The 25,915-nt window shown below is 38.0% G+C and overlaps 1 protein-coding gene across 1 annotated transcript in view; it reads left to right on the top strand.

Moving 5' to 3' along the window:
* PIGK (phosphatidylinositol glycan anchor biosynthesis class K) overlaps positions 1-25,915 on the top strand; it is a 74,957-nt gene that overhangs the window by 7,029 nt on the left and 42,013 nt on the right. Inside the window, exons 4-9 of the mRNA XM_049808587.1 lie at positions 1,245-1,380; positions 4,565-4,676; positions 5,020-5,116; positions 5,444-5,561; positions 6,318-6,428; positions 11,375-11,547. Coding sequence (XP_049664544.1) covers positions 1,245-1,380; positions 4,565-4,676; positions 5,020-5,116; positions 5,444-5,561; positions 6,318-6,428; positions 11,375-11,547 — 747 coding nt within the window. The remainder of the gene's footprint in view (positions 1-1,244; positions 1,381-4,564; positions 4,677-5,019; positions 5,117-5,443; positions 5,562-6,317; positions 6,429-11,374; positions 11,548-25,915) is intronic.

The following is a 25,915-nucleotide window of genomic DNA, read 5'->3' as shown; positions in this document are numbered from 1 at the left end:
AAAACCCTTGATTTCTCCTCTGCAGTTGTCCTCCCCTGCTTCTGTCACTACAGCTTCATATTTATGGCAGCATTTTATTCCCATTGAAATAACTAAATTTGATTATTTTTGAGGATTTATGCTCATGTTATTTTGGACAGCATTTCTCTCTCTTCCTCCTCCCTCCCTCCCCCCCCGCCGTCTTGTGGAATGTGGAGCATATCAGCACTTAATAAAGAATAACTTTACTCTTAAAGTGCTCATGCAGACATATAGGTGAACTATGACAAGCACTGGAATGATGTTTAAATAACAGAACATAGTTTAATTTATCACTGTGTGCCTGAGAGTCTGAATTAGCAGCATTCTTTGCAGGATACAGAGCTTTTCTTTTGTTAAGCATTGTTTGGGAAAACACAAAGATCACAGTCCAGGAGAAACTATATCCAAGACAAGGTTATCTGAGGGAAGGACTGACTTGACCTTGTTCCAGACATCTCTGGCACATTCTTCCTAGTGCTAACAGTCTCCAGTGACTACTTGTTATTTCATATTTTGACCCAAGCCTGACCCTGCCAGGTGAAATACAGATCTTTGGCTGTGTGCAAGTTGGAAGAGCTTTATAATGTGCTGGGCTGTTTTTTTTTTTCTCTTGGTACTGTGAAATTCTGGGTTGTTTTTTTTTTTCTTGGTACTATGAAGAAAACATGGTGCCAGTGCACTTGTGTTCTTCAGGAAAATTCCATTAACACAGATAATCACACAGTAGTGTATCAGATGTAGTATAATGGTTTGAGAAATGTTCAGGAGCTCCTCAAATTTAATTAAAAATTGTCCTAATGTTTTTAATTGATCTGTCTGAGAAGGTGCAAACAGGCTGGGATTTCTTCTGTGGAGCTGCATGAAATGATTTAGTGCCCCATAAAAATCTTCAGATTCTTTTATAAAGAGTTCTGCCAGCCTAGCTCTAGGCAAGTCTGTACCATAAAGTTGCTAATGTCAACTACTCTCTTGCTTATCTTTGGCCTAACTTAATCCTGTAGATGAAAAACATCTAGCTGCATTTCCATGTGTGGTATCTTTATAATAGTGCTGATGTTCATAAGTAAATAGGGTATAACTAAGAAAAGTTTCACTTACAATTCCAGGAATCTTCTTAATGTTATAAGCTGTTGTTGTAATCGTGGGGCAGTGTTGTTATAATTTCTGTTTGACTGTTATGTGAAAGTAGAATGCCTGAAATGTTTTTGTCTTACTTTCCATAGTCACATTGTCCTGATGCTGGCAGATGACATGGCGTGTAATCCCAGAAATCCCAAACCAGCTACTGTGTTTAGTCATAAAAACATGGAGCTAAATGTCTATGGAGATGATGTGGAAGTGGATTACAGAAGCTATGAGGTGACTGCACTTTAATTAAGTCACTGGGTCTTTGTTTTTAGTGTTGGTCTTAAGATTTATACATCTGTGAAGTCTGAGGAAGTCTTTCTATTCACATTACTGGTCTTGGGCTGGGCTTTTATTATGAACTCATAGGTTTAAAACACACATCCCTCCCCACCTTGATACTTGGTTTTGTATTTGAAGTTTATTATACTAGAAACATGTTGTGTATTGGTTATTTTAAATAATGGAATCTCCACAGTGAAAAGAATATGTGGAACTCCTTTTATGTATTAGGAATACACACATATTACTGAAATTTCTCTTCTTTGGAAATGGCTGTTCAGTGTCTCATCTTGCAAACACTTAACACCACTGCGAAACTTCTGGCGTGCAAGTGAAATGTTTTTTGGGGAGACCTACTTAAATTTCTAATTTTAAGCATATGCTTTCTATCAAAATAAAACAAAAGCCATAACCTAATCATTACTGTAAAGTAATTACTATATAGAAATCTGCATTCTATCACCTTTTCATTTGGGGGTAATATTCCTTCAAACAGGCAGTGTCTTCACTAGTTGATCTTAAATTGGACATCAATTGCATGGTTTCATAGTGCTATATAATCATTACTAAAGTTTTATAGGAGCATATTTAAGTATATAGTAGATGTTTTATTTCTCTGAAGCTTTGTATAAAGAAGTGAAGATACAACACTGAAATAGAGATATGTTCTTTTTAACATCTTTAACATATATCATCTTTAACATCTTCGTTGGCGACGTGGACAGTGGGATTCAGTGCACCCTCAGCAAGTTGGGTGATGACACCAAGCTGTGTGGTGCAGTCGACTCACTGGAGGGAAGGGATGCCATTCAGAGGGACCTTGAGAGGTGGGCCTGTGTGAGCCTCATGAAGTTCAACAAGGCCAAGTGCAAGCTCCTGCACATGGGTGGGGGCAATCCCAGCAATCCCAAGCACAAATACAGGCTGGGCAGTGAGCGGATTGAGAGTAGCCCCACAGAGAAGCACTTGGGGATATTAATGGATGAAAAACTGAGTATGAACCAGCATTGTGCACTCACAGCCCAGAAAGCCGACCATATCCTGGGTTGCATCAAAAGAAGCATGACCAGCAGGTTGAGGGAGGAGATTCCCCCCTGCCCTGCTCCACTCTGGTAAGACCCCACCTGGAGTACTGCGTTCAGTACTGTGGGAGCATAAGAATGACATGGACCTGCTCGAGCGGGTCCAGAGGAGGGCCACAACCATCATCGGGGGCTGGAGGACGTCTCCTATGAAGACAGGCTGAGACAGTTGGTGGTGTTCAGCCTGGAGAAGAGAAGGCTCTGGGGGGACCTTAGAGCAGCCTCCCAGCGCCTAAAGGGGGCTTACAGGAAAGATGGGGAGGGACTCTTTAACAGGGAGTATAGTGTCAGGACAAGGAGTAACTGTTTTAAACTGAAAGGGGGTAGATTTAGATTAGATGTAAGGAAGACATTCTTGACTTTGAGGGTGCTGAGGCAGTGGAACAGGCTGCCCAGAGAGGTTGTGGCTGCTCCATCCCTGGAAGTGTTCAAGGCCAGGTTGGATGGGACTTTGAGCAGTGTGGTCTAGTGGAAGATGTCCCTGCCCATGGCAGGGGGTTGGAACTAGATGATCTTTAAGGCCCCTTGCAACCTAAACCATTCTATGATTTTATGACATTTTTTCCTGAGTATGGATTTGTTGCTAGCATTTGAGCTGTGTACATCTGCATGAAGAGGAAGTGGTGTTTAATAGGATGTTTTGCAATCACCATCCAGATGGTTCTTACCTGATTACTCAAAGATTTACAGAACTGAAATTGACCTTCGTTTTCCTTTCCTGAGTTGCAGAGGAAATTTAAACTTTTATTTTTCCATGGTAACACACATTAATGTTGGAGCATTTTGTGACTTGTCGCGTCCCAAAGTTGGAGTGACTCAGGTTCGTAGATTTCCTTTGTCAGAATTAAGGTGAAACGACACCAGGGGAGTTCAAACAACAACCAACATTTATTCAACCTAGCTAACTTTGTCCAAGTACACATGAATTTGTTAATATGAACCTTGCAACATGTCACTAAGCCGCTATTTGAGAAGAGGAGGGAAGTACAGGAAAATGAAATGGAAAAAGGAACGTGAAATGTATCAGAAGGAGAGCCCTCCCGTTGAGTCACGAGGTTCAGAGCAGACCCCCTTGCTTTCTGGACTCCTTCTCAAAGAGGAGCTCAGGGGTGGCTAGGTCCACTCTTAGTCTCAGACTTGGTCAACGGTTTATGTTTCAAAGGATGAGGTGCAGGGACTGTGGAAAAGAGAGAAGGAAAAGAGGGGGAGAGAGAGTGAGAGAAAGAAAGAAAGAGAGAAGAGAGGGGTTTCACCAGTCCTGGGTCCAGCATTGGTCCAGCCAGTGTAGAGATCCAGTTCCGCAGGGCGCGCACTGAGGATTCGTTCTCTCCTCTTTTATAGTGTGTTAGTTGATGATCTCAACGTGCGCAGTTCCCACACCCGGGGTTCACTGGTATCGGTTAGTGAGCTTTGGGGAGGGGTGTTCATTGTGGAGTTGCCTCTCTTCCTGCTGGCATGACCACTTAAGATAGAAGCACAGTCCCAACTTCCATGGGGCCTTCTTCCTCCAGGAAGGCATAAATTGTGTTCCTTCTCCTGGTCACTTAAGATAAGGAATTGGGGCTTTGGAGAAGTGCGTTCCCACCCTCTGTGGGGCCCTCTCCTCTGTCCACATTGTCCTGTTCACAAAACTCCAGCATTTTTACAAAGGTCGTTTTGTCCACCAAAGCTCTTTTAGCGGATGTTTGAGACATTGAATTTGTCAGACCGTCACATGACTACACGGGCAGCTTTGGCAGAATAAAGTTATACACTGACAGCTTTTAGATCAATGAAAGTGTATTTAGAGATTATAATGGTAGTAGACTTACTGGATATAATAAAGCAACAGGCTGATGTTAGTGGAATAAAGTAAAAGGTACCATATGATAGTGAACCTGCAGTAAAACCTTAAACAGAAAATGTCTGTTTATGCAGTTTATACCGTGCAATATTTCGTCTGCTTAGATACACTACATATTTTAGTGTTCCATTATTGAATTTATGTAACCTAGCCTAGAGTTGTTAATCAATATTTTTCTCTTTAGAAAATTACTTTATCCTTCTATTCATAGGTTACTGTCGAAAATTTCTTGCGTGTATTAACAGGAAGAATCCCACCAAGCACACCGCGATCTAAACGTCTTCTTTCTGATGACAGAAGCAATATTCTAATATATATGACAGGTAATAACAGGTTTCTGTATAGTTTATTGATGTTTGTCATTCAGTTGGATGGGCCTGTTTGAAAGCATGAAATCCCATCAGGAGTCCAAACAAATAAAATAATTTTTTTCTTTTTTTAGCATGTCATACTAATCAAGAAAAAAAACCTGGAAGGCAGTACTTAGCAAATAAAGTTTTCAGTTTAAATGATGTATGTGTACTGTTCTTACTGTACTAATATTTTCTTTTGCTGGAGTCTGTTTGGAGAAAGAATTGTGTTTGCCTTTTTATAGAAAAATGGTCCACTGGGCTGAATATCTTCCTTTAACTTACATACCTGCCTAACTTCTGATTTTTCTGTCAGGCCATGGTGGAAATGGTTTCCTAAAATTTCAAGATTCTGAAGAAATCACAAATGTAGAACTTGCTGATGCCTTTGAACAGATGTGGCAGAAAAGAAGGTAAGAAAAAAGCGTTATTTAGAGGTTAAATACCATCTTTCATGAACACATCTGAAGTCTTAGCGGTAGACCTTGCTTACCCTTCAGCAGTAATACTATCTTTGTCCATAAAATTGGATGAAAGTTTGCATTCAGAAAGAAGAGTTTTAATTTTTGTTTTCAGCTTCCTGCAGTTAGAGCTGCTTAAATGTGTTGCTTTGACTAAACTCACATGTTACAATCTCTTCTGTTCCTTAGGTTCCTAGCAGCTATCCTGGTAACTAAAAAACAAAGTATGTATGTGTTGTTTAAAGAGAGATGGGTAAGGAGGCTGTTTATTTCTTTCAGGTACAATGAATTGTTGTTTATTATTGATACTTGTCAAGGAGCATCCATGTATGAACGATTTTATTCACCTAATATAATGGCCTTGGCTAGCAGCCAAGTAGGAGAAGATTCTTTATCAGTAAGTAGATTTTTGTGATCCTGAAGACAATTTTCAAAGTACCTGAGCTAAAAGCATAGGTCCCATTGACTTTTATCTAAAAATTTCCCTTCTAATTGCTAAGTGTGTAAGGTATTTAGTTACAAAGTGTGGTTTTGAAAAAACTTTTAAGTGTGCTTTTCCTGCTTGTTTTTGTGCACTGTCCCAAAGACCCAGGCTAACAATGGATTTCTGTGCTTGCTGGCCAATTTATGCATTGCCTAGGATAGGAAGAAATTTTATGGGAAGACTGCTGGGAGATCTGTGGGGAATATTCAGTCTAGGACTTCTTACACGTGATGCACAAAAAAAGTACCCACTACCTTTCAGGTTTCGTAATTATATCCCATCCGAGTTGCAGAAGGAGTGATAGGAGAGAGATCCTAGCCAGATCAAAACCAGCAGGTCAGGATTACCTGAACCTGTCTCTCTCAGCCCTGTTTTCCAAGTCCAAAGAAGCTTCAGACAGCCCACAAATCTGTACTGGACCATTAAGAAGAAGGGGTTCCCTGCTTTTTTGCAAACACGGAGATTACCAGGATATAGCCCAGAAAAATGAAGATAAACTGTATTATTCAGCCTGTCAACAATACGTTTCTTCATGGCTAGTCATTTTCTTTGCCTAAGAACAAAAAACCATGCTTAACATTTGTAACATGCTATTACATTCTGTTCCCTCTCCTAAATACTGAATTCTCTCCTGCAAATGCTGAATAACTGCTGTGTGTTGTTTTTAAGCATCAACCTGATCTTGGGATTGGCGTTCATCTTATGGACAGATACACATTCTATGTGCTAGAGTTCTTGGAAGAAATTCATCCAGCCAGTCAGACAAATATGAATGACTTAGTAAGTAGAATATTCAACATTCATGAATATGCTAATGATGTTAACAGTTTCAAAACTAATTTATTTTGTCTGTAGGGTTCTCCAAATGCTTTTTGTTCTCCTGCTGTTTCTCCGGGAAGCAGCTTTAAGGGGAGGGTCTTTTTGCCATTATTAAATGTAGTTGTGTAACTCTTCAAGGATTGTCCTCTGTGGAAGTGGTTTGCTGGCTACAGAAAACATTAACCAAAATTAGCCAGATTTTTTTTTTTAATTATTGAAAAATTAATAAAGTATTCATTTAATATTCATTTCAATAGAGTGAAGTATTTGCACATGAAAAATGATAGTAGGAAGTTTCTAAAATGACCTTAATGAATAGGAGACACTTTGCAGATGGGGAAAGGCAGCCATTGATATTATTTTGCAAAGGTGATTAAACAGTTAAAATTCTGTCCGTGCACTCACAAACACTGCAGAGACTAATTTCTCTCTATATCTGCTTAGATTCCAGAGTAATATATGTCCAAATACATCAGGTTTTGGAGTTAATTATATCTTAGGTAAATATTAATTGTAGCTTTCAGGTATGAGGCAGGAGGAAGAAAAAAACCCAACAACCAGATAACCTATGACAAATTCTATGAAAATGCCTCTGTAACAGTTAGATGTATACACTGGTAAGACTACATAAAAAGTAACCATATTTTATTTACTCTATTAACCCTTTATACATGTTCCCATACTAGTTTCATTGTAATAATACATTATGCTTTGGTGCCTTGTAGCTGTAAATCCTGACATGCTGTATCAGTGATCTAAGAGCCACCACTTACAGAACATGTTGTCTTTGATTCATTTCTGTAAAAGGAGCAGCTGCTCAAAAGTTTTATGCCACCCTCTGTCTACAGAGGATGGTGTTAGCCTGGCTGCTAGATGTGTAGTAGAATTCACTCTAAACAGCCCACACTTGACAGATTTTGTGTTGTGAACAGAATTGAATCAGTAACTAAGATTCAAGATTCATTTACTACCATGGGAATGAAATTCTGTCCTGTAATTTAATAACTTCTGATCATGGGATACAGATAGCTTAAAAATAAATCTTGTTATAGAAGAATATGCAAGTTCTCTATTGATTAAGTATCTTCTTCTAGCCAGTTCATTCAAACAGCACTTTAGAACTCTATTCTGTAAAGCAGAAATTGAATTGATGTTAAAAAGAAGTCATAAAAAATTAACAGTGGTTTCTACTGTATAAGACACCATCTGGGAAATGGTGTAACTGGTCTAGCCAGCTGGATATTAATCCAGTTGTTGTGAAAAGTGTAGGAAACTTGTTAGCTGGCCAAGTAGTTTAACTTTTGAGCTCTTTGAAGAAGATATCTAAACATTCTCCCTTGCGTTTTTGTTTTTGCTTATATGTCAAACGCTCAGGAAGAGCTGTGGGAAGTTAGCCCATACTGGTAAATTCCTTACATCGTGTTTAAGTCATCTCATCGTACGTCGATTGGCTTATTGTTCCTCAGGGAAGGGAAGAGAATGGACCCAAATATATAATGATTTGTGATGATCACGTACTGAGTCATAATGTGCACCTATTTCAGCAAACATGACCTCTCAATTTTGAGTTCATGCTTTTCAGGACTTCATCTAAGAGTTCCAAAATGACATATGGTTAGTCCATGGTAAGGATATAAGCCCATTTATTTGCCAACAGTTACAGGAGATACTTTGGCACTGGAATGCACTGTTAGTGTTGTGCTGGTTTAAGAACGAAGACCTACTGCTTATCCAAGCCTGATTTTTTTAATTTTTTTTTTTAAATAATACCATCCAAACTCAGGATAACATATGAAGTGGCTCACTAACTAGCCTTAAAATTATTAGCTAATGTTTAGTTGTTTGATCTTATGATATATCTAATGTGTGCTCTTTTAGAAGTACTGTGTATTTGTTACACCGCTTCTATCCCATCACCTCTTTACTTCTCTCCAGCTACTCTTAAAACAGCTTCTCTTCACATCCACCTAAGATTTGGATATTGCATTCCTGCAAAGAATGAGACATCTTTTTTCATAATCCACTCCACCTACTCCCCACCTGCTCCATCTGTGTTGCTAAGGGATAGCATAAAGCTGTGCAATGACTGAGTTTCGGTTTGATCACAATTCCAAAAAAGTAAAGACTAAATTGAAATGTCACACATTTGAACTTTTAAAATGAGATTCAAATAAATTTCTAAATGAGATATCATTTGTCGTAAAATACCTAAAAATGTTGTTAGGAAAAGTCAAGATAACAAACTTCCCGTTTGGGGGAATTGTTTAGCTTTATTTGAATAGTATCTTACTTAAAAAAAAATTGGAAGAATCTACACATGAACAAATGTATTTAATTTAGCCAGTGTTTGGCCCCCCCCCCCCCCCCCTTTTTTTTTTTTTTTTTTTTTTTCTTTTTGGTCAGAAGATGTCAGTTATTACTGTTAATCTGCTGTGGTGTAATTGCTTTGCAGGTCTTTCTCACACAGGTACTGTATAGGTAGATTTTTAATACTGAAGCCTTCTCAGTGCCATTGCACATTTTTGTTCAGGATTCGTCTCAGCATCTTATGGTAGTAAATTGTTGTGGGACAGGTTAGAAATAGTTGGGTGCAGTATTAATTTCCCACTTTCAGTGCTGATGCAGTTGTTTTGGGACATTTGTACTCTCCTGAGAGCTTGGAAGAGAGGCTCAGTGGTATAACTGCAGCATAGATTTATGCATCAAATAGCGGGATTAAAACAAATACTTAGCTTTTATTGCTTACTTCAGAGACTTAGTTTTTATATTTGAGCCCTTAGTTGGAGCAGAGTTGAAGAAAATTCATTGCATTTTGGTGAAACTGAAACTTAAGAGGGTTTGTGTGCATTGACAAGTGGCTTTGTATGGGAAGTGTGATGCTGTCTAGTTCATTTTCACTTCACAGGGAGGATAACAGAAAGATTTGATCTGCCCCTATCATTTCTTCAGCAGCTGTGTGATACTCTGCCAACAAGAGAGTTGGGAATCATTAAAAAAGAGCTCAGTGGATATGTGTGCTTGTATGCTTCAGTTAAGGTAAAGGTGAAAGTGAGCTGAAGTCTCCCTGGACCAGCAGCCTAATGCCATATGCTTACAGACTTAGACAAAAAAAGACAAGGTATGAAAGAGAAACTGTAATGAGGCAGAAGGGAGGAATGAGGAGATAGAATCTGTCCTCTATGAAGAAAAGCCAGGTACCTTGTTTCCTCTCTGGGAAACTTTTTAAATGTAGGGCTTCTGTTGTCCTAAGGGAAGAAGCCACAGAAGCCCATGCATTTTGCATCAGGCTGAGCACAGAATTTCTGCTAGGAAATAGGGACTGAAACTCACAGGTTTTGTCAGTCATAATCTGGGATACTTGAGGTTGCATCTGCATTGAGCTAATTAGGAGCTATTCTTTTGTCCTAAGAATGCAACCTTCTAAGAGCTGACCCATGACTAATGTAATTAGGTATATGAGCTCTAGACCCAGTGCCTGATGGACCTGTTTGTGAAAATCACTTGGAGAATTTAAGATTAAGGAAGATGAGTACCCATGTGGAGAGTGTCCTTCATAGTTCTGTACATTCTTCTGTTCTGTTAAATATTCTATGTTGCTGGAGTATACAAGGACTCAATACAACGCATGTTGTTACCATGATGTCTGCGGGCAGCCCATGAGACAGTTGAATGGACAGCAACATTTACTCATGGAACCGTCCAGAGCACTGTAGAGCTAGCATCTTTGTCTAGCAGGGTTGTGTGTCTAGCTCCCGTGTCTAGTAGGGTTGTATGTTTGGTTGTGAAGTGCCTTCTAATGACTGAGACATGAACTCAACTTTCCAAGCTCATCAAGGAGGCTAGAGAGAGTGAGGCGTTAGACTGCATTTCATGGCACTTTAAGCTATGTAGCATTATTAATGAAAATACAAACCAGTTATTATTTATTATATTACATTACGTGCATTACAAGATGCCTTGAAATAAGGAATCTCTCCAGGTGGGAAATACTAGAGACTTTTCTGGTGAGTGTGGTAGGACTTGTGTAAAATGGCATTGTATCCAAAATGCATTGGTTTTGCCTTGAATATCTGCTTGGTAGATAACAATCTTGTTATTTAACAGGCATGCTGTCTTGTCAGATATTCTAAATGCTACAACAAATTTGTCACTGTTTTGTCTTCTGATTTTCTGCAAACGTTCCTTTATACAGAATTGAGTCAGTTGAAAACAGTTTGTTAGTCCTGGTTTTGTCTTCCAGGTGTTGCAGTGTGTGCTGGATATAGGGGATCTGATATGTAGACAAAATACGTGGGTAAAATAAATAATAAGGTATACAGCTAATTTGTAGGTTTGGCAGGATGTCTTTGTGAACTCAGTGTACATAAAACACTTGATATTTGAAGATCCTAATTCTTCATTAATTTGCAGGCCATAAACTAGAAATAAGACCCAAGAGATTTTTTTTCTTTTTGATCAAAATGTAAATTCTTGCTTCTTTATGAAGCCTTTACTATTAGCTACTTATCAAGGCTTGTTTAACCTTGCATGCCTCCCTTTGGTAAATACAAAGAATTTATACCCACTTGTGCTTTTTGGAAGGTTATGGCAGCATTGCTGCATCTGTATTCAGAAATACATTTGTGCACTTAATCAGTTAGATGTAATTGATGGTTGGCTTTCACAGAAGCATTTCTAAACTCAAATGGCATAATTGTGAGGATAAAGGTTTTCTGAAATGCATAATCAAGATGTTTATGCCTTTTAATGTTTTTGTTCAACCATTTTTTTCAGCTGTGGAGCTTGTACTGAAACTAATGCAAATTATGTGTGGCATTTATCTTTTCATAGCAATTTCTTTGTGGAAGGTATATGTAGAGACTGTTATGAATGAGGAACAGGATATGATTCTCCATCTTGGTTTCCAGTTTCAGGTCTGTCCAAAAAGTTTGTGTGTTTCTACACCTGGTCACCGAACTGATCTCTTTCAGCGAGACCCTCAAAATGTTCTGATAACAGACTTCTTTGGCAGTGTGAGAAAGGTGGAAATTACGACAGAGACAATTTCTTTGGACCGTGACTTAGCTGTTTTTGAAAGCAAGTAAGTAGTCATTATTTAAACTTGATTTGTATAGGTCTGTGCGACTGAAATGAAATAGTCATGTAACTGTAAAGGAAGGAAGAACTCTGATTTCTTGGCATTTCTTACAAAGAATCAGGGAGTTAGTATGGACCTGCTACTGTGATAAAGTTGGGGTTTGTCAGCTGAAAACTTTGTTTAAAAATGCTCACCCCTTTATTCAGGCTTGTAAATAAATACTGCTAAAGACCAAGGTGTGAATGTCAAAACCAAAAAATTGTCCTTAACATTTCTTCTTTAATGTGCAGAAATATTTTGTTATTGTAAATTCCTGCTTGTAATAGTTTACTCCCTCAGATAACCTCTGAGTATAAGCCATCAGTTAGTTGTTTCATAACAACTAGCTTTTTAATAAATGCTCTGTTTCTGTTCTGTGAATTCTCTGGCTTTTGACATCAACTGTCCTGGGAATTTCTGTTGCTGAGATGCAACAATTCATTTGAATAAAATTGCTGGTGCAAGTTCATTGATAGAAGTTGTAACAGGGCTTCCATTATTTTGTGGGTGAAGAAAGAATTATAAACTACTTTGTATTTTTGGTATTCTGTTGCCACCTATTGGGAACATGTAAAGGAAGATGTGCTTGTTCTGTAGAGTTTATTTAGCATTGCCCTTCCATTTCTGTTGCATCTTTTATGTTTCATGATACTGTCCTCTAGGAAGGGAAAAAAAAGGATTGAAATAGTCTGCTATGCCAGGGATGAAATATTTTTCAACTCCTACATTTATGTAAATTGTTGTCCAGCTTGTTTACTGTTGCACAGATCAAAGAACAAGTTAGTGGATAGCAGTTTTATTAATTTTAAAGGTAATAGTAGCTCTGGTCCTCATAATTAAAAATATCCTACACGGTTTGGTGTATTTCATATTTTATTTTCGTACTGTATTTTTATCTGTATCATGCACGTTAGTACTAACCATAAATATATATCTTAAGCTAATTCTGTGACGCCTTAGTTTAGAACAGTATTTAGTGACACTACATTTGTTTTTTCTCTGAAGAATAAAAAAGCTTTTGGCAAATAACAGACATTTTGCCAGTCAAAAACCATGGTGAAAACTTACCTATGTGTGTTTCAAATTTGTGGAAGATTAAAAGGAGAGATAGGTTTTGGACAACTTTATTGTTCTGAAACAAGAAATGACTGGTTGGGATTTTCAGCTTTTTTTTTTTTTCTTTTTTTCTTTGAGTTAGTTTGGTGCCGATATATGAGGGTTTTTTAGGTATATTGACCCACCAGTGAATTGGACCCATGGAAGCAATGTTCAGAAGTGGGCACTCATGCACAGAGAGGAATATTATCGTTGTGAAATATTCTGATACTTAATGAAAGCTGTATTACATTATCATGGCAATTCCAGTTAATTTAAATCTGTGAAATCAGAAGGGATGGAAACATGCTGGTTTAATAGCTAAATAGTTCTCCTTTAGCTTGGGAGAGTCTTTGAGAACTTGTACACCTAGGAATGGAAGCACACAGCAGCAGCAGCTTATGGAATACTGCCTCAAGTCTGTAACATGTATGACCATTTTTAAGTGGTCTCATGTAAACCAGCAAGTTATTCATTGCACTATATTCAGATACAATTTTCCAAAAAAGTACTTCAGTTCTCAGTTTCTTGTTACCACTTTGGAAGACTTTATAGAGAATGTGTTTTTAATGGAGAAGAAAGTATGGTCTTTGTAGAAAAGTGCTGGAAAATTGCAGTATAATTGTATAGATAGTGATGTGGAGTGCTTAATAAATTTCTTAAACAGAATTCTGAGGTCAGCACCTCTTGGTATGGCAGATCTGTTTTGCTACAACAAATTTAAGAATTATGGGTTGAAGTGAATTTATTAATGTAAAATATTAATGCTTTTTAAAAATGCAGTTTTGGAGGATCTGCTCTGCAAGAACTCGTTACTCTGGTTTTATTTAAAGAATATTATAAACATTACACACATCTATTTCTGAGGTTGTTAAGAAGTCGGAACACTTCACAAATTGTGTGATCTTGGAATAGATACTACCCAGATTGTCCCAAATTAATGTAAGAATGACCCTTGAATGAGAGAATGTGAGTGCATATTCTTAACCTCTGCAGTGTTAGTTAAACCATTCTGTGCATTTGGGAATGTGATGGCTGTTGATGCCCCAGATTGCACATTTATGTAAAATAGCTAGGGAAGGATGGGGCTAGCACAGCCTGGTTTATTCTTTTTGGTATCACTGGGAGAGATCTAAACCAATCTTACTAAAAATGAATAATCCTTCCAAATTAGTCATAAATAATCTTGTTCATGTCTAACACTGTTTTAAAAGCCTTTGTGAAGAGGAGAAAGGTCATGTAGACTTGAAATTGTGCCCCTTAAAGGTTTGCAAGAAATATTTACCAGGAAGTATCTGATAGATCACAAATATATACCACTAATATGAATTTTTATGTATTACGTTGGTTACTGAATGTGCAGATCTGTTTTATTCTGACAAAATCTATGCAGAATCTTAAGTCTTTTCCTTTTTTCTGTATTGCATTCCAGTTACGGGTTTTTTCCCCCTAAAAGATAATTTGCAGAGGTTTTATTGGTTTAATATTTGATACAGTCTCTCGGCTTCGTTCCTTTATGAATCATTTCCTCTTTGTTTTATTCTTCCCACAGTGTTAGCTGGATACCTTTTTCCTTTTCCTTTTACGCACTGGTGGCAGTAGAATGCTACAGAATATTTGTGTTACGGAGCATAACCAGAAAATGAAATGCAGACCTCGACTCTAACGCAGTCTTAAGTAGTCCACATTAGATGTGGTTTGTTTGTTTTAAAGTTGCAGATGTCCTATGTGCAGATAAGGCATTAAAAACCAAACTAACAAAAGACATAAACCATGGATTACACAGATAATGGGTAAAGAAGATGCTGTCATGTGAGGCGTGAACATGTATTGGGATTGTACTTGCTGGCAGACTGAGTTTTCGACTAACCGACTGCTGTGACTTTGCCAAATCTTTTCAACAGAAGTTTGTTCTTTTGTTACACAATTGCTTAGCAATTAATTAGTAATAGGGATCCACTCCCAAGCTCAGCGTGATGTATAGCTGTGCAACCAGATCAGAACTGGCAGTTTCATGTTGAGCACAAGCTGTGACATTTGACGAGTGAGGCCTTTGAAGTTTCCTTTGGCTTTGGCTGAGACTTGTACAAAGAACAACTACTAATTAACCAAAAGAGTCTTGCTTTCTATCCACGTAGTAGTAGGTGAATATTTGTGAGTAAAAGCTTTAAAAAATAAAAAGAAGAATCCTCTGCTGTTTCCTTTCTTCATAGCAGTTTCAATCTAAACCAGGTTCACTTCAAAAGGCTTGTTCTGCAGCTGCCGCAGTCCTGACTGGGTTTGTAGCTGCCGATTTTAGCAGAAGACCTGACAGTGTGGGCGTTCTGGGGCTTCAGCCGATTATATTTTTGTCTAAATCTCCATAAAAGAGCAAAAAGTAAACATTAAGGAGTAGAAAAAATGATGCATCTTTGGAGAAGGAGCCTTGCAGGGTTCAGTACATCTAATAATTAGGAGTGTTTTCTGTTAAACTTGGATTGTAAAGCTACAGCCCGTTGGAACACTTTCTCCTTTTCAGCTGCTATCATGAGGAAAAGATGTGTATCAGCAGAAAGTGCTGGTAAAAATTGGGATGTATATTTCTCCTGAGGGTAGTAAGAAGTGAATTAAAGAGAGTGTCATATAAAACCATCCTAGTTTCATTGCTTTTGAGAATTGGGCTTCATATTTAATACTTCTGTTAAGAAGAATTGTGGTACTACTGGCAGTGACTGTTTTCCTAAAAATAAATAAATTGGCCACTTGTGTTAGGAAGGATGCTTGTGTAACAGAATAATTGTGAGTAATTGGTTCATTTGCAGTATGTTAATAGCTAATGTTCTCTCAATCTATTTTTTTTGTGTGTTATTGTCTCTTTTCTGTCTCTTTCCTGTCTTTTCTTTTCCACCAGTTATTTTCAGTTTGATGTGCTTAATAAGTAAAGTTGCTGTTGTGTGTTCCTGAACCCACGGGGATCCAGTTTGTGAACGAATAGGTAATATTTTAGGCTAGTAGATGCTGTTCAGCTCAGTGGGCTTTTCTTAAATTAAAAAAGGCTGGGTTTGTTCCGAGATCACCGTGGATTTTTTTTTTTTTTTTTTTTTTTTTTGTACCAGACGCCTCAGATTTGTAATGCTTTTAAGTTTTGCGGATCATTTTTAGGACTAATTGTGAAAACTCTTGTTCTCCGAGAAATTCCCAGTTCTCGCTCGCATCCTGACTTGCTGTTACGTCAGTGATAAATTCATACGGGCTCCCCCCGCCCCGCCGTTTGCGTTTCCCACCAGGTCTTTATGCGAAGGCTTTGAAAGATAAAAGTTGCCGGCTTTCTTCTGGTGACGTGCTCCGCCTTGCAGAAGCAGGTTTGGGCAGCCCTCCCCGCCCGAGCCGCAGCCCGCGCTGCGCAACGCAGACGCGAAGGTCTTTGATGCCGGGGCTGCCGCCGGAGGGCTCGGGGCTGGGGGCGGCCCCGCTCCGGGCGGGGGGCGGGGGGGGCGGCGGTGCCCGGCCGGTGCCGGCAGGTGGCAGCATGGGAACGGGCGAGCTCCCGCCACCGGCTCCAGCCCCGCGGAGCGGGGTGCGGCGGGGGGTGTGTGTGTGTGTGTGTGTGGTTCCCGCCCTCCCCCCCCCCCCCCCATCAGTGTGATCGGTTTGAAATTACTTCAGCTGGGGAAGGAAGGAAGGAGTTGAACTTCTTTTGTGCTTTGGTGTAAATTTGAGGGGATAACGTGAGACTTTTATTTTATTTTCCACTTTTCCCGCTAGACAGCAACCTCGTGGAGATATGTAACGTGTTTTGGTTTCAAAGTAATGTATAAAAAGAAAAAGTACTTGGAAATTAGCTGGCCTCTACTAATCTGGATTGAGTTGACAGCGGGATTATGAAGCTGTTGATTCCAGGTAGCGTTGTTTTTCTGGAAACATCTTCAGATGGATTTCATAATTTTTTTTCATGAAACATGCTAATCAGTTACACAGGTAGTATTTCTTTAATATCTTACCATTGCAACAGAATAAACTGCTAAGTGTGGATTTTTTGATCCATCTGTGTTTTAATAGCCTACAAGTAGCTAAAAAAGATGGGTGAACTAATACTTGTTGTTAAGTGTTATATTTCTTAAAGTATTTTGTAAATACATGTACTATTTCTTTGCTTGCCTAAGGGAAGATAAATATATACATATGCACATATACATACGCTCCTATAGCTGTTAGTGTAAAAAAACTTTTCAAGGTAATGCGACTAAAATCAATATGAAGGCTATAGTAGGAAAAATTATATAGGAGGATACAATTTCACTAGTATTAACGTCAGTGTAACATAAATAAGGATGACTGACAATATCAAAAGGAACTGCAGGTATAAATTGTTTTTGGAAGACTTTAAATACACGAAAGTGCTGTGCTTGGTAATTAGAGTCCCTATTTAGCAAGATATTTTAAAAAGGAGCTTTGAGCAATATATTACTTGTTCATTTGAAAGTATTTTTTTGACCATCCTTTTTGCCAGAGTTTGGGGGTTTTTGGGTTAAAAAAAAAAAGACATTTTGTTGCAAAACTGTAGCTCTTGGGTCAGGCTTTCTTTGGTCTTGGATGATTTTTTACCTCTTCCTCCAACTTTTAGTAGGGTTCTGTGTGGCATCCTGCATTTCTTCTATAAGAAACCTTCAACTATTAGTAGCAGCTTGGGCTTCTATCATTTCACATTGTTTTCAGCGGAACACTACTTTGCTGAATCTACAGATAATTATTTCTATGTATAATTTTAGTAGGCTTTGACATCAAAACAAACCTCTTTGTCTGTAGAGGTGCTGTGAAGCACATGCAAGTCAATGGCAATATTTTTATTAACTTCAGCTTTTGAATTGAGTCCAGGAGCTACATGTTCTTCATATGTGGCTTGCATATGCCAATTGACGTATGCACATCGTAGTGTTAGGTAATGGACAGGTAATTTCTAAAGCTGTTGTATGGCAGATTTAGAGGGAGGTCTTAAGTAAATCTAGTAAATTTTAATGTCATTTAGATAGCTGAGAATATCCAGAAATCATAGGATGTTCAGTCTAGGGTTTTTATTTCTTTTTCCTTTACCCACTCCTTTTTACACCTTTCCTATGTAGCATTCTTATTTTGTCTCGTTTTTTCTTCTTTGTCTCTTTTCCCTAGTGTGATCTTTACCTGCTATTATTTTTGCAGTTGAGTGGGCTGCTCTGTAATTCTAGTCTTCTGAAGTGCTCGTTAGTCTTTCTAGTGCTCTTTATATGGAGGTCCTGGCTTGATCTTCTTGCTTTGCTGTTCAGGTGCTAAATACAAATTAATGTCTGTTCTTAGAGGTACTTCTGTAGTTTTGTACTGTATGTTGCCGCTCAAGAAGACCATGCAAACAGCTGTAGCATTTGGCATAAGTCTGACCAGGAAATATTTTCATGTAATTTTGGCATGTTTTCAGCGCTTTGAGATAGTAATAGAATTTTATTGAAATTGTTATGCTATTATTTACTTCCTGTCCAAAGTACCAGAGCTGCTACTGATGTTTGTTAGGCTACCCTTTTTGTATGATTAAGAAGAAAATATCTAGGTGGTAGAAAAACAGGGGGCAAAGAGCAAATGGGCAGCTTGAAGCTGTGATTATGGAGCTGTCAAGTCTCTGGAATTTTGTGGCATACGTTAGTATTCCTTATGCCCCAGAAATGAATCTGGGCACATAACTATTAAGTCTCCGGGGCTCAAGCAACATTGCTGATCTCTTTGATATGGTATTAAGGCATATGCAAATGCGCTTAGTCTTTCCCTGTTTTGATATTGTGAAAAAGCTTACACTTGTTTTTTGAGTGCCTGAGAGATTACCTTCCAGATGGTCAGAGATTTCTGCCACTGAAAATTCATGTCTTGTCCAAAGCTGGGGGGGGGGGGGGGGGGGGGAGGAAGGGGGCATTCTGCCTTCACAACACATTTATTTAACTGCTGGCTAAAAGACTATAAAATGATGTCTATCTGCATCTCCCAGCCTTCCCAATAGGAGAGACTTTTCTCAAGTCAGGTGTTTGGTGGACCAAAACTCTTGTCATAGAGCTATTAAATTTACTACTTAAATACAAGTCCTTGAAGCCCTATTGTTGATTTTGGTAAGCTGCATGATGGTCTGGAAGATAGTAAGATGTTTCCCTGCACTGCTTATTTCTGGAGGCTCTACTACACTCAGAGAAATTATGCTTCATGGTGAGCATACTAAGGGCCCTAGTTCTTTAGTAAAAAAGTGAAATGTGAGTTGTGAGAGAAGAGCTGAACTCCCAAAACAACAAAAAAACACATTGCATTATTGCTAGGCATCTCTTCTCTATCCAGTTAACTGTTCAAATAGACTAGTGTGAATTTCTGGCAAAAGGAGAGCAAGGAAGTCACAATTGCATCAAAGGATGGAAGGAAAACTAGAGGTAGTTACAAAAGGCGATTCTGATCACATAAAGAAGTGGATTTACAGATGGCTTGCTGAACACTGTTTAATATTACTTTACAAAATGAGATTGTCTTATGTGCTTGGTCAAGGGTGTCAGAAATCTATAGAAACTGCGGGGAGGAAATAACAGATGCTGAATACGTCTACCAAAGTGCCCAAGCTACTGCTAAGATTATTATATGAAATTTGTAGGACAGCAGAATATTATCTGTGTGGTAAGATTGATCTTTCAGGAAAAGAAAGCAATTCTGTAAACAAAGAACTTACTGCAAAATGGGATTTATTCAGCATTTTTGCAGGCAGGAGACCATGATTGCACGAAAGGTTGGTATTGGTAAATACCAGGAGATACAAACAAAAAGTAATGAAACACATAGAGTGTTTTGCATCCCCTGAAGGGGAAAAAGTAAAAAGAAGAGGAAAATGGGTTACAAAGGGAATTGGAGGAATAGTTGTTCAGGGGTGGATATGTTCTAGTGTCTTTTGAATCCTGGTAAACTTAATTCAGTTGGCTGCAGTTACTATTTAGAGGTTCCTGGGGCTGCAAGGGAATATAGTGGCAACTGTGGATGTTGAACTTTGATAGAATGGTGACAGCACATCTCCATTATGCCTGTTACTGTTAAAAAAACCAAGACTAAATTGGCTACAATTTTACATAATATTGAAAAAGAACTAAAAAGCATGTAAACTCCTTAGTCATCTGCCTAGAGGTCAGATCAAACTTGGAACATAAAGACAGGCAGGATTTCCCTTTCACAAAATGAACTGGAAGTTCCTACTGTGTGTATATGTGTAGAGGTGTGTTCTTATTTTGTAATACAGCAGCAGAATTTATTACCACTGAAAGCAGTATATTCTCATGTCATAAGTGGAACAAATATATTTTCATTGCAAACTGAAATTACTACGTTTTTATATAACCAAACTGTATTTATGGTTCTTATAGATCCTGGGAATTGTTCAAATAATTGGACTTCCAAAAAATATAAACTGAAACCACCAGTGTTGTTTAGGGAATTCTACTTTCACTTTGTTCATACTATACAGAATTAGTGAGAGCACAGCATTACCTGAATAGCATTCTGTTGACTGGCAGGAATGAGGATTTAGAAGCAAACTTGGAGAGGGAGAGTGTGTCTGCCTCCCACCCTGCCGAGTGTTCAGGTCAATCCAGTAGTTCCCAAGAGAAGGCAAGGCCACAGTGGGGGGTAGGATTTCCTTTCCTGTGAGGAAGAATAAATGTTGATTATTGGTATTCACAGTTGCTTTAGTGTAAGTTCCTTGAATTATATGATAGCTATTTTAAGTTTCTGTTCCTACTGGTTAAAAAAGTTTGTTGCTGAAGCCTAGCTGACATACAAATTTGTTCCAATACTTAAGGGAATGGCTGATCAGAAACTGAAACAATTAACAATGTTGCACCTTTCTCCTGCCTTCTGTTCCTGGATTTTTAATTTTACAGTGGTATTTTCTGTGTAATTCTGTATGTAATTGCTATGTTAAAAAAAAAAAAAAAATATCCGCAGGGACCAGATACAGAGGAAAAGACTGAATTATACTGGCCACGTATTGGCACATTTTTAGACACTGATTGAAGGATAAGGAAAAACTCTGCTAACCTTTCAGAATATCTTCAACAGATTATATTGATGGTATGTTTTCACTCTTCTTATGGTTCTTATCTCAATATTTTAAAAATGCTTATTAGTTATTCATTTTTCAGTGATGAATGATAAATGACATGTTTGGATTCATACAGCTTCAGAAGGTGCGTGGAGGGGTATTTTGTAGAAGCAGGCTACCTCTTGTACTTATTCTGCAAAATGTTCGAATTCACACTTAATATTAGAAATCTGAGTACCCTCATCAAGTTAACCGTTAGCTGAAAGTGGTTTTGCTGGCCTGGGACATTGCATGTTCTTAAGCCAAAGCTGGGCTCATTTATTCTGCTTAGAAAAGCCAAACCAGCTGTCAGAGTGAGCCACTAAAACCTGTATCCCACCGTAGGTATCTGTACCATAGCTGGTCCCGGGTAGTTCGTTAGTCTGTTTAACTTGTACTCCACTGGCATAGCAGAGCCTGCTGCCCTCAGTGGGAGGGAGATTAACTGCAAGGAGAAAACAGATGGTCTTTCTGCTCCTCACTGAGGGCACTGGATCGTGGAGGGGGCAGAGTTAATCTGTGGCTAGGATGTGCTAGCCAGAGTGGCTGAAGGCGTCCTGCTCGACGGCACGACTTGCTTTTCAGTTTGCACAGACCCCATATGGGCTCTTAGAAGGACAGGAGGGCTGAGCCTGCTTGGTGCCAGTATGTTTTCCCCGTGGCTGCTTTCCTGGAACTGCAGTCCAGGGCGACGGTTCTGCTGGCAGAAGGTTTCCTAAACTAGGGACAAATTTGGCTTGCAGATCATACATCTGAATTTCCTCCTGAGCAGCACGGTGCTCTGAAAGATAGGAATGGTTAGATTTTCTATGCAATCAGAAAGATTACCTGAGCAGCATGGTGCTCTGAAGGATAGGAATGGTTAGATTTTCTATGCAGTCGGAAAGATTACTTAAGTGTAAACTGTGTGAAAGAAGCAGATAAGAGTATGTTTCTCCTGTAGTTCCACAGTAGCTATTTAAATTTGACAGGTGGGGTGGTGCATATAATTTAATTGTATTAAATAATTCAAATGAGATAAAAATCAGAAAGAGTTACTTGTATTCCTGGATGATTTCTGGTCCTGTGTTACCTGCAAGTGAGACGTGTTGCCACAGGCATGTTTCAGCTGCTCTAAAATTTCAGTAATATTTTTCTGTTTGAAATATAGGACAAAAGTTACATCTCTACATATTTAGTAATTTATGACTCATTTTAGTTTGTGACAATATAATGAACCCTGTAGTTACTGTAAGGTTTATCTCAATTTAACTGTAGCATAATATTTAAGCTTCATAGTTCCCCACTGACTAGGTTTCGTTGTGGTTGGTTTTGGGTTTTTTCCTATTGGTTACTTAAGAGTCTGATCCGTGACTTCCCACTAGAATAAAATAGGAATGAAGACTTCTTGCTGTAGGTCTGAATTTTATCTGGGGAATTGGAGCAGAACAGCCACTAAGTGAAACTGCTCTAAATCTCAGCCATAGAGGACGTAACCTCTGTTTCTTTTTTAGCTGTCAAATAGAGTGCCCTAGTTCCTTTTTCCTTCATGTGTGGTTTTCCTCTGATACAGTTTTTACTAATAGGTACTTTATTACAACATATTCTGTGCTGACTTCTATCTTATTAGATGCTTAGGAGCTTTTACAAATGTCTCCGTAAAAGTATATGGTGTGTCTGTAAAATGGATAAATCTGCACTCTGCTGTAATGTTTTAAAACTGGAAACTGTGTATGTGCACAAAAAATGTGGTCAGATGGAAGATTGTCCTTAAAACAGAATATTTCTACGTGGTTTGCGAATCTAATGGCACTTGAAAAATATTAGACTGCAAATTAATTTTGGGGTTTCTAAAGTAATTTAGGAAGGATAGGAGAAAGTACCATGCTAGCTGTGGCAGGAAAACTTTTCATGTCGTAGAGTCAAAGTCGGTTTACGTCAGTGGTTGCTCTAAATATTTTATAGTAGTAATTGTATTTTAAGTGATGTGTGTTTGTCTGTTCAGTTACTAATGAGCAAACATCTAAGCAGCACCACGAAAACAGCTTCCCCAGTTGCCATTCTTGGTGATGCTTCCAGCAGCACTGGTGGCTGTTGGAAGGTTGTGGGGAAGGACATGCTTCCAGTTTGGTCGGGGCCGGGGGGGAAGTACTGGTGGTGTATATATTCTGCAAACAGAGGACTTCCATTACTGGTCACAAAATTCTTATTATATTGCACAATCAGGGTTTTATGCAAACATAATTATTCCTTTAACACCATAAGAGAGTATACATGAGTCATTTGGTAATTATGTGCCAAATTATGACTGTTCTTAAATTCAGCTAACACCAAATATAAAGCATTTAAAATTACAGTGCAGTTCTTAAAGATTATCATTGTCACTGTATTGAATTTTGTGTACATATATGTGAGGTTTATAGCTGGTAATAATAGATGCAAGAGATGCCTTAGAATAATAGTGATTACTAGTGTGACATGGAATTTATTTATGGTAGTACATCACCCAAGAGGTACTTAGTTTAGGTATCCTAGATAATTGCTTCTTACTGGTTTGTAACTGTTTCTTTCCACTTTCTCTGGATGTAATATGAAGTCCTTTACAAGATGCATTGAGACTGGAAAAAAAAAGGGGGGGGGGACTGATTTTACATGTCAGTGATTATATCATAAAATGCAGCTGTGGAACACACCTAATTGCTATGCGACTGTTGCCTATATCTGTCTGTGAGCATAAGGGAAAGCTGTAGAAACTATGGCTGATATAGATATCATGAGAAAGGAGATCCCACCTACTGAGGAAATTCCACCATCTTTTAATGTGCCAAATTCCACCATCTTTTAATGTGCCAAATGAATATGCAACCTGCACATGGTAACAAACTGAAGTCTTAGTAAAGCTAGTGTAATTTAAATTGAAACAGGGAATAATTAATGTATTAATGCATTTTGTGCCTATTGTGCTCATCTAGTAATCAGGTTATTTTGCTAAATGTAATCAGAATTGTACAAAAGAATAATTATGTAATAAAGCTAACTTCACCAGAAATTTGAAAAGAAACAAAATTGCTGAAATGAAGTGAAGCAAATTATAGATTATGTATTCTCACTGCTAATTGTCCTTGTAAAATGAGAGTAATTTTTAGGTATACTTCTTTTCAAACTGAATTGGGAAAAAAAATGTTAATAGGAGAGGAGGGAATCAGGAAATCAATATAATCAGATATAACAGCAATATATATATGTTAGTCAGCTATTCAAGTCAAAACCATAATGTGTTTCTGGTTATAAAAACTGAAATTGAGGAAAATGTTCATATCCATAATATATGACAAAAAAGTGAATTATTATTGTTGAGGCAAATGGATATTGAATGCAATCCATCCCCAAACAAACTAATGCAAAATCATTCTCAGGATTTAATTCCATGAAATAGTAATTTTCTTAGTTTGTAAAGCCTTTCTATTTTTTGCTCATATTATTGATATTACTTAAGAGGGTGACAGTATTAAGGTGAATTAATTTTACCACAGGTTGTTTCAGTAGCTTACTCTACTGAACTGGACCAAACTGTCTCCAGCATGGCCCTGCCTGTATACATAGTAAAGTTAGGGGCCAGATTCAGGTAACCATATTCAAGTAAAACTTTAGTCTGGGAATGCTACTTGTGGGCCTTATTTACTGAGTGAAGTAGTTAATCTGTTTGTTGCTAACAGCTTGGTGTGGATTTATGTTTTTAATGCTCAGTCTTGTATGTTGGATAAATTTTGTGTAATGGTTTAATCAGCCCGGTCTAACTGAATCCCTGTGTTTTTGAGTTGCTTTTTGTGAGTAAGGTGATAAGTACTCGTGAGAGGTGCTTCCTATCTGGAGCAGAAAAAGATGACACTGTCCTGTAGAAAATGCCCACAGAGCATCTCCTTTGCATTAATTCAAGGAAAAGCAAAACTTCAAGAACAAATCTGCATTGAAGAATTTAACCCTAAACTTAAATATTCTTGGAAAAATAGATTTAAAATAGAATCTTAGTGAAGAGTGCTTGGAAATGGCTCAAGCCTTTGCATGTAATTCATCTGCTTGTTGGCATATGCAGTTTGTTTCCTGTAGGTTATAGACCAACTTGATAACAGACTATGTACTAATCTTAAGAAGTATTTTATTAAAGTGACCAGAAGTGTTTTTTTTCTGACAGGGAGATTTGAACTGATATTAATCTGCAGTGGTAGTGCAGAAAATAACTGAGTTCTCGTTTTGTTTAGTTGTGTCATGCTTAGTCTATGTGAAACAATAGTGATTAATTTTCTTTCATAAGAAGTTACCACATGAGGTTTTTTGTTTCTTAAGCATTTTTAAAAATTGCTTTATCTTATATTTACTGGTGTGTTAATTAGTATATTACCTGAATAATATTCAGATTAAAAGAAAGAAATGTACTCAGACATTTAAAAAACAAACAAACAAACCCCCAAAGAAACCCCACTTCAATTGCTAGTTTTCAGAATTTAGCAAAATTGATCATTTTTTCCAGTTACTACTGTGAAATACCAGGATTCTCATCTGGTACAGTATACAGCACCTTAGTCAAGGAACTATTGTTACAGAGCAGATAAGATTAAAAAAAGTCATTGGGTTTGATAAAAACCTGCATGAACAGTGGGGAAAAAAGCCAAAGTTACCATAGCAACCACCAGTGCTTTAGACAGAAGCTAAGTAAAAAGAGGAGAAATGTAACAGAAAATATGAGGGCCATTTCATAAAGCATTAAAAACTAAAAATGAAATTTTAAGGCAAACTCAGCTTTTGTCACTTAGAAATCCCTGATAAGCAGCAGATTGTCTTTAAAATAAAAATATGAGGACCACTATTAATAAAGAAGTTTTAGTGTTGTTAGACCCTATTAAGGAGATACTTTCATGAATTTGATGAAAAATGGGTGAAAGTTTTAGGAGTTGTTTTTTGTGTTTGTTTGTTTGTTTTCTTATTTTTTCTGCAGGCCATTTTCTGAGTAACTGCAGTCTTAACCTGTGTGGTAGAATAGGCTCTGAAAATGCCTTTCATGGCATAAACATGAACAGAAGTCTTCCTAATAAATGTGGTCCCACAGTGGGAATGATGCAAGTTCTGCATGGGGTGGTATGTTGGGTCAACTGACTGCAT

The sequence above is a fragment of the Accipiter gentilis genome, chromosome 8 (genome assembly GCF_929443795.1).
Source record: "Accipiter gentilis chromosome 8, bAccGen1.1, whole genome shotgun sequence".
Lineage (NCBI taxonomy): Eukaryota > Metazoa > Chordata > Aves > Accipitriformes > Accipitridae > Astur > Astur gentilis.
Note: the sequence above shows the minus strand (reverse complement) of the source record. Positions and strands in the feature narration are given on the sequence as shown.